General features: G+C 45.7%; 1 protein-coding gene across 4 annotated transcripts in view; it reads right to left on the reverse strand.

Moving 5' to 3' along the window:
• The window catches only part of RGL1 (ral guanine nucleotide dissociation stimulator like 1), a 224,635-nt gene that overhangs the window by 14,841 nt on the left and 197,092 nt on the right, over window positions 1-12,702 (reverse strand). For all 4 annotated transcript variants that reach the window (XM_032862657.1, XM_032862655.1, XM_032862656.1 and 1 more), the window contains 5 exons: window positions 11,124-11,213; window positions 8,303-8,389; window positions 6,942-6,974; window positions 5,084-5,205; window positions 2,288-2,377 (listed from right to left, as the gene is read on the reverse strand). In XM_032862657.1, coding sequence (XP_032718548.1) covers window positions 2,288-2,377; window positions 5,084-5,205; window positions 6,942-6,974; window positions 8,303-8,389; window positions 11,124-11,213 — 422 coding nt within the window. The remainder of the gene's footprint in view (window positions 1-2,287; window positions 2,378-5,083; window positions 5,206-6,941; window positions 6,975-8,302; window positions 8,390-11,123; window positions 11,214-12,702) is intronic.

A 12,702-nucleotide genomic window follows, 5' to 3' on the forward strand; every position in this document is an offset into this window, starting at 1 on the left:
GCAAATGCAGCCAACCCCAAACACGCACTGACTGTATAAAATAATAGTAGAAACGATGAGCTTGATTTTTCATTATTCTAGGCATTATCTGCTCAAGATCCAACACCTGGAGCATATCTTTATTCTGCCTCATCTCCAGCTGCCCCCCCCCCACCTCTTGTCCTGTTTTCCATGTTGTCTTCTTTCTGGGACCTCCAAGCACCACTGGGGCTAGAGGAGAAAGAGCTAAACTCTGATCACAATTCATAGGAGAAAAAATAATGCCGCTGTTGTACTCCTCCATGAATTCTGAGTAGACCTCTGAAGGGTGTGGATGCATGGTTCTTAGCCCATCATCTGAGAGTCTAGCTTAGAATGAATGTGCTCAAAGACGAAAGAACGTTCTTCCATCTGTACAACTCTATGAGGTCAGTTCTGCTTTGTAAAGGTTAATTCTAACTCAATACTAGGCATCTCTGACTTTTAGACCAAACATGCCTTCCCCAAAGGCCCCCAAATTCTTTCCAACTCTTTGGAAAATGGGTCATTAAATGTGGGGAGAGCAAAAAGTACATTTACCATATTTTAAAAAATGCTAAGATGATATAATATTTTGGAATTCGACAGGTAGACAAATACCCTTATATGTATAAGAAACACGATGGGTGACATGGTGGTCTGTTTTATTCATGATAAATGTTCCAACTCAACTGAAGATACCAAACATTAAATCCAAGCATCTCAGCAAGATTTCACCAAGGAGAGACACATACTCAATGTCGACCACACTTTATGCAGCGTACTGCGCCCTGAGGACCCTGCTCCCCCCAGATTTCATGGGACTGTCCCTGGAGTTTGTGCAGAGAGAGGACCCAGGGGTACTAGAGTGGCCAGCACAGTACAGAGGGATGGCTGGGGTGGAGAGGGGTAGTGCGAAGCAGTCAAATAAAAATGTGTCTGCAGTAGTTACTGCGTAAGGACACGGAAGGAAAAGCAAGAGGGCCAAAGTGGTAGCACTTAGGATTGGATCCACCTGTGCTGACTGCCATTGCAGGTCTAGAAATTTCCAATTATTTCTGATGCAGAAGACCATCAAGATGCCTGGCATTCCCTGAGTCACCTCGAAGGGTGCCTGATTCCCTGTGTAGGTGTCGATCTTACCAGCTGACAAGGCTTGGTCAGGCCCTTGCGTTATCTCAAAAGAGAGTTCTTTTCTCCACCATAATTGCAGTGATGAAAAGATAGCAAGACACTATGGAAAATTCTATCGAGGCCAATCTACAAGCTCATAAATCTAGTGTACATGTCACGTGCAGGTAAAGGCAATGGAGAAATTCAAAGCAGGTGCAGGTGAGAGAGGGTGCCATGGGCTAGGGCAGATACCTTAGAGTATCAAATAAAGTGGCTGGGGGAAGGCTCACTGAGAAGGTGACACTTCAACAAAGGTCTGAAGGGAGTAAGAGTGAGTCCCCCAGCCATCGGGGGACCAGTGTTCTCAGCAGAAGAAATGGCAGCTGAACATGTTCAGCAAGGTCTGTGCGGCTGGAATGCAGACTAGAGCGAGCCGGGAAAGATAAGGACAGACGGGTATGGGACGGGCAGGCAGGCCTGGGATGACACCGCAGTTTCTGAAGAGTCCTGAGGACCACAGCAAGGATTCCCGATTTTACTCAAAGGGAGGAAGGTATATTGAAGTTAGCCCTGGAGGTGACACTGTTGCCCACATCTGAAGGACCCAGCCACAGAGAAAGCATGTCAGACCAAAGAAATGTCTGGTGCAAAGGCCCTGAGGCAGGAATGAGCCTGGTGTGGTTGATGGATGGCTACAAGATGGGCATGGCTGGATTCTAGAGAACAAGGGGCAAGGCTGGATGGGAGGAAGGTGGTCAGGAAGGTTGGGGGAAGATCATGAAAGCCCTCCTAAGCTAGGATAAGGAGTTTGGGTGCTATATTCGAATAAACCATCGGGAAGTTTTGAAGCAAGGAAATATAATCTGGTGTATGTTTTAAGAGACTATCAGGCTATTTGGGGGAGAATGGATCACTGAGCAAAGCCGGGGCCAGAAACCCATTAAGAGTGTTGCAAGAGTGGTCCAGGCCAGCAGATGACAGTGGTTCATACCAGAGAGAACAGTGGAGAAGGAGGAAGAGATTTAGTAAGTTCACAACACAAACGTCAACTATTTAACTGGTGAGTGAACCAGTCTTCACTTCTGGCCTGGCTCAGGGCTATGGTACTGAATATCCTTCCTCTCTCCCACTCTAACAGGACCGTCTGGGGGCCCCAGGACCCCCGGGCGACACTCACAGGCTGAGCCTCTTCACCATGCTCTTCCGAGGCTTGGGCGACGTGGCGCTGGCGTCAGCAGCTGCTTCGATCTCACAGGACAGGGCGTAGCTGGGGAACAGGAGGGGGGATGAGGTCAGAGCTTGAAAACAGAACGGGCTGAAATTCACATAACTTGCTGATTCTGTTTTAGAGGAAATCTCTGATGGCTCGAAGTAAGGATGTATACCCCATGTTGTCAGAGGGGATGGACTTCATGACCAGATGTTACAAATTTACCTGGGCACCTCCTGCCCTAATCCCCATCCTGGCCTACGGACTGAGCCCCTTTAGCGCCGCATGCCTCAGAGAGGGACTTGTGAATTTTGGCAGCACCAAAGACCAACTCCACTCTGTTTCTTGACCATTCTCATCCCACTACTAAGCCGGGGGGAGATTATTTCTTGTCTGCTACTTCCCCCCCCCATTACCCTGTGTATGTGTGTACATGTGCTCAACTTTTTATCTAAGAGAAATGGAAGACGAGACTTTTGCAAACTATCTAATCTTTAGTGAAGAGACATAGTCAGTTATATTATTGGTAAAGATAACTGAATATGATTTTTATTTACTAAAACACCCTAAATTTAAAAGACTCCAGATTCAGACATCTAAATGCCAGGCAGATAGAACTTCCCTAAGCACAAGAGGGATTTATACGTGACTTGAAATGTCTTTTATGAAAGCTCATGGCTCTGACTAGTGGCTGCATCTGGCCTTGGGGTGGTGTGGAAGGGTGAGTGTGGTCAACGGTAGCTTGGTAAGCTGTGAATTATGTGGAAACCTAATGATGTATCATGTGTATCATGCTCACGTGTGGGCATTCACTGATAAACGAATTTTTCAAATATTAAGCTCTAGATGTGGTTATAAAGAGGAAGAAAAAAAAATGGGATATAATTAGCAAGATTCCTCTAATCATTAAAAAGTCAATTAAAATAAGGGCGCCTGGGTGGCTCGGTGGGTTAAGCCACTGCCTTCGGCTCGGGTCATAATCTCAGGGTCCTGGGATTGAGCCCTACATCGGGCTCTCTGCTCAGCAGGGAGCCTGCTTCTCTCTCTCTCTCTGCCTGCCTCTCTGCCTACTTATGATCTTTCTCTGTCAAATAAATAAAACCTTAAAAAAAGTCAATTAAAACAACTGATAAAAAGTTAATTATTGCAGCTGATATCATGATCCTCAACTTTCTGATCCAGGATCCCTAGTCATGGGATGTCTGCTCCGTATGTGAGAAGGATGGACACACAAAGAGGAAGGTCACTCATACACACCAACCATCAGATCAGAAATGTAAGGAGAGGCAGTAGCTTCCTTATTTTCTACATGGCAAAGAAAGAAGTCTTCATCAAGCAATGACTACTGAATCACAGGTTTTGTTTTAATGTTAAAGGACCAATCTACTCTGGGATTTAAAAAAAAGAGAAAAAAAAAGGACCTCAGAAATCATCTCTCTTCCAATGAGGAAACCGAGGCATACAGAGGTTATATGAACCACATTGAGGGCTGAGGTTGTAGAGTCGAGAAGACCAAAATTTAAATCCAAACTCTTATCGCTGGCTAGTTCCGTTATTCTCTGAATCTCAATTTCCTCATTGGCAAAATACTTATTTTGCTGTCGATTTTGCTCTCCCCGATGATAAACTTTCAAGGAAATCCCCTGGTCTTATGGCAGGGGTTAGCAAATATTTTCTGTAAAGCACCAGATGGCAAATATTTTAGGCTTTGCAGGCTATATGGTCTCGCTTCCAACTACTTAACTGCCTTTAAAGCATGAAAGCAACCATAAATAAGATGTAAATGAATGGGCTGTATTCCAATAAAACTTTATTTATGGATACTAAAACTTGAATCTCAAGTATCTGTTCCATATTATAATCTTCCTCTCCCTCTCTTTTTTTTCTCCCAACCATTTAAACATATAAAAACATGCGGTGGGCCGGATAAGGCCTGCAGAGTCTAATCTACTAGACCACAGGGTAAGATGACCCCCCTGCTGGGTAGACATTCAAGGCACTGGAATTAATGTACTTTTCCGAGCTTGTCAACCAGGATTTTGAAACCTGTCCCTTGTGTCCCAGCCACAACAGAGTTCTCACCGTTCTTCCAAATGCCAACCATGTCAGGCCACAAAGCCTTTGCTCATGTTCTTCCCTCCATCTAGAATGTTCTTCTCCGGTTCTCCTGGTGATATCTTAGATCTCTCTTCAGAGCCTAGTCCAAATGTCCACAGCTTTCTGATGATCTCCCTTACTTCCCCCATCCTTGGCCACATTGTTCCTGCCCATGGATACCGTAGCACTTCTGTTACCCGCTAGATGTCAATTCTTCATGAATCTGTCTCTCCTTCCCAACTGAAAGCTCCCTGGCAAGCTGGTACCAATGAACAAAAACGACAAACACGGAGCCGACGGAGGCAGCCGTGGTGGCGATGATGAGGACATTGATAATCAGCACTTCAACAACGTTTTTCCAAACACGACCTCATTTAATCCTTACACACACACACACTACGGATGAGCATTCTGAAGACCAGGAATAATCAATGACTTGTACAAGGTTAAAAGACAGATGGTGGAGCAAGAATTTGAAAGCACACCTTCTAATGCCATCCAGCCAGCCTCTCCTGCTACACCGCCCTCCTTTGAAAACGGAGGTTCTAGAATCTAGGAGCTGCTCACTAAATAGTTGCTGAAAAAAATGGCCCAATGAGGAAATGGCGGTAGTGTTCCTCTCGCCAACATTGTAGCTCCACCCTGATGGACAACACGTGTGCCTACCTTTCCTCCTCGGTTAGAAGCTGCTGCCTCTGGAACCACTGGATGAACTTTGGGTCTGGTGTCATACAATAGCTGTTGCAGGCGGATTGCAAGAGCTTGATTTGGGCAATCACTTCAAATTCCTACAGCAGACAGAACACCAAAGAGAAAGTATACAGTAAGGCCGATCCAATATCCCTCTTTTCAACATGAAGACACACCACATTAGGATACACAATGGAGAAAACCATCTAGGATGACTCTGAAGTCCTGCCTTTCTTACAAATAAAAGAACTGAGTAACTCTTAAAAATTCTAACTCCAAATCCCTGCAGGCTTTGTAGGCTTGTCAATCCTCCCGTTCTTGAAAAAGCAAACCGATGCAACTGAAATAGGCTAGCAGAGCAACTCAAACTAGTTATTACCCAAGGCCACAGTGGCTCCCTTTTTCTCTTTTATGTTTTCATTCTAGGGACAGAAAACTAAGTTTGTAAAGTTGTGTACTTTTAAAGTATATTTTAAGTTTCCATTTCTATTTCCTAAAAGAAAGAGAAAAAAGTTACTTTAAGTCAGGAGGCCCCTACATTGCCCATCGCCATCTTTTTCAAGCCTTACCCCGCAGTAAATAAGTTTTGGTAGGGCTGGATATCTAAACAGTCAGGGGCCTCATAAACTTGAATGTTTGGATTTCCCAAATCCTTGGGTTCTTACTACTCCAGTAAATCCTTTAACGAAATCTTTTAAAGCTCACAAGAGAAGCAAGTATATAATCATGTCCAAAATTATTTATTCATCTTTAGATGCTTCAGTAAAGATTTTTTTTTTAAGTCAGCAAAGGGAATAAGCCTTAGCTTTAGGTTTGAAGCTGAAATTTTCCAGAAGTTTAACATGCTAGTCTTAAAAGGGAAGAGAGTACCATCTAGTACTCTCTAATTCTGACGTTAAAGGACAAATATGGGTAACTCTGGAGGCCAGTAAGTGACCTTGTTTTATTTTTATAGGACACGACAGAGGAAACTCAACAACAGCCAGGTTCCGTGGGTATCAGCTTTCCATTCAGTAACTTCAGCTCTTGGTCTTGATATCCTCAAGGAATATTTATGATCATGCTAAAGAAGAAAGTATACACTACCAGGGACAGAAGACTTACATTTGTCTATCTTAGCATATCTAGTTAGTAATGAGCTCAGCCTAGTGGGCTCCCGAAGGCTTGGTTTTAACCCATTGTCACTTCCTCCTGGAAGTTCTCTGACCCCACAAGCTGGGGATAGATGCCCTTCCTCTATCTTCCTAAGATACCCACGACTTCCACTCACAAGCCCTTATCAGTTGTATTATAACTGTCGACTTGTCTACCTTCCTCCTGGTCTGTGAAGTTTTTGAGGGTGGGGAGTGCTGGGTTTTCTCTGCAGAAACCCCCAAACCTTGGCCCAAATGCTTGGCCCATGTGAGGTACACCATCAATATTTGGGAAATGAAAGAATCAAAGAACGAAGGAATGAGTAAGCTTCCTCAGTCATTCCTTTGTTCACTCGTTTTCCTTTGTGTCATTTAAGTATGTATTTAAACACACCATTTGTATATTAAAAGAAACATGAGTTTTGCAGGAGCAGGACCGGGTTTGCAGCCCAGCTCCACTACCAGGTGACCCTCGGTCCCTGGGGCCAGGTCTCCACATCTGGGAATTGAGGAAGATAAAAACTACTTCACAGCACTCTGGGGGACTAATACACAGGTTCACACAAGGTACAATCGTATGTAAGTGCTTGATAAACGCAAATTTTTTTTTTCTTCTACAAAGAAAGCCTTAAGTCCCTGTTTGTCTTTTTTCATACCCAGATGAAGTAAAATGGAACACTGCAGCCAAGACCTTTACTTACCCTTCTCCTTTTCTCAAAGTTTATCAGCCCACCCTGAAAGAAATTAAATTAAAAAAAAAATAGTGACAAACCAAGGCACTTTGAAATACAGCCCTACGTTGTTTTATGAATCATTACAATAGATCACAGGGATGCTGAAGGCACAATGATCAATGACACTACAGTTCTGGCTACTATGGGGGAAGAGAAGCACCATTTGCTTCAAGAAAAACATTTTCTGAATTCTAATAGGACAGGATCGGCAGACAGCCTTCCCATAAGATGTCCAAAACCAACTAAAATAGTAATGATAATGAAGTTACAATTCAGAATCCAAATACATCTGTAGAGCCAATAAGGGCAAAAGCTTGAGTAAACGTTCCATTTACACTTTACTTCTTGACCCAGAGCAACAAAAACAGATGGTCATTGACTCATACTGAAAACCAAACTGTCAATGGTTTATCAAAAGGGAAGTTGCTTCTACATAGCGTTATGAAAAGTTAAGTTTCAATTCTTCATCCCCTATCTCCTGTTCTCAGTAGGCTGAATATAACTTCTAAATCCTTGGGCACTCCCCCAAAATTCCCCAGTGCTAATGAGTGTTTCCTGAGATAAGCTGAGGCAGAGGACATGAAGAGACAGAGCTCGGGAAATGCAAAATGAATGCCCACAACATTATGACAAGCTTGGAGGGAGGCACATGCAGAACCACCACCAGGCCTGCTAACTCAGAGTAGAGAAGCAGACTCATCACGTGTGAGAACCAGGGAGGAGAAGGAAATTTAGATGTATAAGCAATCCTTAAATCTCACTTCAAATGTCAAATTTCTTCCAGTTAGTATTTTATTACAGCTACTGACAGGTAGCTTAACTTTCACTTCTCTTCCCTCTGAGAGAGAAAGAGCGTGCACACGAGAGAAAACACAAAAGTGCCTCAGGGTAGGTAATTATATGAAAAAAAGAGAAGAATAATTAAAAATCCACAAATCTGACCACCTCCCTATCTCACCAAGTAGAATGTTAGGGAACATCACCCCCTCAGCCTTACCTGCCCAAGTGCTACTCAACATCAAGGACTTTCGGGAATCAACTTCATCTACAAGGCCCTGCCATCACTCGCCTCCCCATCCCCGCACCTGGAACGGACTGTGACCTCCCCCAACTCTCACTGCCTTTCTGTCTGAATTCCGAGTACTTCCATAGTCATTGCCGGCCTTGATACATCGCTTCCGCTGGCTTGTGAGTCACTTGGGGTGTTACTCTGATTTGTATTCCTCACAGCATCTAACAAAGGCCGCGTACATAATGGGTGCTCAACAGACACTAATAAAGCGAATTTCTCTCTTGGGTATCCAAGTCACGACATGCAAACAACTCACCTCAATATAGTCCTGAAGAGCAGTGTCAAGCATGGTGAGGTCAGTCAGGAAGGTCCCCAGGTAGGGCACGGTTCCCTGCATCACACCCTGAGGAGCAAAGCAGAGCCAAACGGCCTTTGTCATGACTAAAAAGTGGAAGGGTTTCAGGAGCCTCCCTGCGAGAGCGAATGCACATATTGCTGGCTAGATTTGCCAAGTGCCTGTTCATAGATGAAGGCAGCCATCTTTGAATGGCCAGGTAAGCCCTGACAGCATTCGGAGAAAATGAAGGACCACAGAAGACCGTTAGTGTTAACCTCCATGAATGAAATTTTTAAGATTTTTAAAAAGGATGGGAATTCTATCACCTAATCTCTAGCTTTCAAAGTTATGAAAACAGGCCCCAAATCCAGGAGATCATGCAAGTATGGTCGAGAGTGTTCACGGAGGATTCATATTTTGCTTAGGCAGTTTCAAGGGTTGGCCTTTCTCTTTCAGAGTGTGTGGGTACTACTGGGGTTTGGAATGGCCTCATCATTGGTAAGGGTGGGCAACTGTACATTGGGGAAGAGTGTTACCACAAAAGCATGGGGTGTCACTATTAAAATGGCCTCTTGGGGGGGCACCTAGGTGGCTCAGTCAGTTAAGCGTCTGCCTTCGGCTCAGGTCATGATCCCGGGGTCCTGGGACTGAGGCCTGCATCTGGCTCCCTGCTCAGTGGGGAGCCTGCTTCTCTCTCGGCCTGCTTATTCTCTCTCTCACTGTCTCTGTCTCTCTCTCTCTCTCTCTCAAATAAATAAAATCTTTCTAAAAAATGGCCTCTTGGGCTAGGCTTCCAAAGGAGAGAAACGGGAAAGGGAAAAAAATGGTAACTCTGAAGTAGAAAATCTGGCAAAATATTACTTTAACTAAGTGATGAAGGTTAACATCACCAGTGACTCTTTGACAGGATGTGACGAGAATGGCACTTCCACTTCTGGGATATGCTTCCCCCAAATCCATAACCTCGCCTATTCACCAGAAAACAACAGATGCACTCTGATTGCAGGACATTCTAAAGATACCAGGATGGTATTCCAGAAGACCGTCAAGGTAAGGAGAAACAAGGAGGACTGAGAAACTCTCACAGAGCAGAGGGGCCTGAGGAGACAGGATAGCATCCTACTGCGTGGTCTCCTGGCCTGGCTCCTGGAGCAGAAAGAGGGGTTCTCTTGCAGAAGTGGTGAAATCCCAATCAAGTGTGGATTTTAGTTCACAGTATCAGGCTAGTGTGGGTGCCTCAGGCTTGACAGAGGGGCCATGGCTAAAGGGGGTGTTGACAATGGGGGACACAGGCTGAGAGCATCATAAAAAGTTCATTTTTTTTTTAAACTGTCCCTTGGAAATGAAGGTAGAATCACTTTGATTGCATGTATATGCAGTATTCATCTCACAAAATTTCCTTTGAGATCATCTCAATTCTCTGTAAGGCCACTGAGGCTCTAACCATTTTATTTTTTTTATTTTTTAAAGATTTTTATTTATTTGACAGACAGATCACAAGTAGGCAGAGAGGCAGGCAGAGAGAGAGAGGAGGAGGAGGCAGGCTCCCTGCTGAGCAGAGAGCCCGATGTGAGGCTCGATCCCAGGACCCTGGGATCATGACCTGAGCCGAAGGCAGAGGATTTAACCCCTGAGCCACCCAGGCACCCCAAGGCTCTAACCATTTTAAAGAGAAAAGAAATAGTGGCTTCCGTGGACACCTTCTCCTCACTTCCCTTCAGGCACTTAGGACATTCTGGAAGAAAACACAGCCCCAGCCAGGGCAGGACCAGGTTGCTCCAGGGGAGGCCAGCTGTCTCGCGGGCCAGAACTGACTGGAGAGGTTCACCCCGAGGACTCGCGCTCAGGTGCAGTCTGTCCTTCCCTGTTATGGGCACAAGGTCTCATCCTGAACTAAAATAATCTTTTTTTTAGTAGCTATTTTTAACTTATCTTTGAACAACCAAAAAAAAAAAAGTATGAAATGCTGTGAAACGTTTCATAGGCTTTCTGGTACAGAAGAGTCCTATCATTCAAACACAACATTTCTGATTTATGTCCAGCCTTCCAAAGAAGGAGAAAATCCTCCCAAAGCAGGGATGAGAAGATCTAGAGGTTGTCAGTCTCTAATTTCCTCTCTCTTTGGTTTTCCCCCCTCCCATGCTAAAAGGAGAATTTTTAAAATAAAGCTTTAAGATAAAGCCAAAGATAGTCACTATCTTTAAGTAAGGAAGTACAGTATTCCTTCAAATACTGAAAAACTAGAAAAAGGTTGGTTAGTCCTTGGGATTAGGGTGGAAAGCTGGGAAATGGAGAGCGGGTTTGGAACAAAGGACAAGGTCTGTCAGCGCACAGACCAAGTCCTCCTGGGAACAGACAGACGCTCTTTCCTCGGCACCCATGTCCTAGGCCACTGTGTGTCCAAAGTCGACTACAGGAGGCATTTCTGATGGGGAACTGAAGCCCAGGAGGTCTCAAGGCCAAGGGAGCAGCAGCTTCTAAGTACAGGAGTGGATGGAGGAAGACAGCTAGAGGGAAGGAAGTCTACCTCCCGCAGACATCACCCCTCACCTCTAGAAGACAAAAATGTTCCAGAGAACACTATCCTTTGCGACTCTCCAAGTGTTTATTTTCCACTGGGTCAAATGGGAGTGACAAGATGTCTCCTACAGCGCTGTGGAGAATAAATAAAGGACGGAGAACATTCTCGAAAGCAGGGGCGCCCTGCAGATCAAAGGTGCTGGGGCCATGCAGGAGCCCCGCCGCCCACACAGGGCTGCTTTCTGACAGGTCCTCAGAGAAGATTGAGGGCCGTACGTACCATATCCTTCTGGAGTTGAAGTCTCCGCTGGGTCCGCTTCTGGTTTTCTTTCACACTGCTGTCCAGGTTTGCAAACTTTGAGGTTCCTTCCTAAGAAACAGAAGCGCACACAGAGGAGAGCGATGGTGAGTGGCAGCAGAAGGAAGAGAAGGGGCCTGCGTGCCGGGCAGAACCAAGAGGGCTCCAGCGGGCTCGGGCTGAATTATGTCCATGTCTGGCGGGCTTGTTGCGGGCAGTCAGTGTGCAGTAAGATCTAGTGGCCTCGGGGGATCCCGTCTTCCCCCTGCTTTGTTAGACCCACCCCTGATTTGGTGATAAAATCAATGGTCAATACCAGGCCCGCAGTTCCAAGAACCAGAGGCCACTTCTGCACATCCCATGTTTCTCCGGGACTAATCACATGCCCCGGAAATGAAGAGTTCTTCCTCAGGACATGCTGTGATTTCTTGCTCTTGGCCTGAAATTCACGTGCCAGCACTCCGTGAAGGAAAAGGGATTCTTTCTGTGGTTCTTTCTTAGCTAAATGAAACTTCTGTGCCGGAAGTTTTCTGAGGAAGTCCTGTATCATGGACAACATGAATCTACGAAGGCCAGACCTTTGCCTATTTTTTCTCCCCCATGTTCCTCCCCTAACCCATCCTCCCAAGTTACTTTTCTCAGACCCGGGACTCTTACGAGTCAATCCTTCCGCCTGGGGCCTGGGGACAGATGGCTCCCCTTCGTCTGCTCCTGCCTGTTGTCACAACAAAGTCTTCCGCGATGGTGACTAAACTCCAGTCTGCTGACTGAAGACGGTGCTTTGGGGTTTTGTGGTTTCAGGGTCTTTTAAGTTCTCATTTTCCAGGAACTGCATGGATGGGAGGCATGTTTCACAACTCGGTTAGGGACAAGCGCTCTGGTAGCTTTTCCTCGGTCAGTCTTCCCAGAGTCCGTGATGTTACCAGAACCTGTGACCTTCCCCGACCGCACGGCGGAGTGTCCTCTGCAGACTTGGTCCCCAAGATCTCCTATCGTTCACCAGCCCTCACCTGGGTCCAGAACCCACATGACTCACAAGCTACTTTAAGTCTCCCTGTCACAAATGATGATAAGGAGCAGTACTCCTGCATATAGCTTTTCCTGGGCATGAATGAAAGCCACCGAAAACATGCCATTTCCCAAGAGAAGGGATGGCGAGTCCTCCCCAGTTCTTGAGAATTTGCTTGGAGTGAGAAATCACTTCTGACTTAAAGGCAAGTGTCCATCCCTTTCCTGTGTGGGTCCCTCTGGTTCCCTTCCAGCTTCGTGGTCACTGGAAGAGGCACCACGTGTGGAAGTCACAGAAGACAGATCTCAAATTCTTCAGACGCATTTCTGACAAGTTAAAAGGCTCCCAAGAACCAAGGAATAGCAGAAAAGGAAAGGAAGAGCACTCGGGACAGCCTCCTTGCTGGGAGGGGGGTGAGGACCTGAGGTGAGGCCTCGCAGGCTTGCGGATTCCATGACTTCATGATTCCGAGAGAGTGAGACTCCATTCCTGGCTGGGTCACTGAAGACACGGCCCAGCGGCAGTGCTTCCAGATGAGGTGGCAACCCAAAA

Source organism: Lontra canadensis, unplaced genomic scaffold, assembly GCF_010015895.1.
Source record: "Lontra canadensis isolate GAN:19392208 unplaced genomic scaffold, GSC_riverotter_1.0 scaffold24, whole genome shotgun sequence".
Taxonomy (NCBI): domain Eukaryota; kingdom Metazoa; phylum Chordata; class Mammalia; order Carnivora; family Mustelidae; genus Lontra; species Lontra canadensis.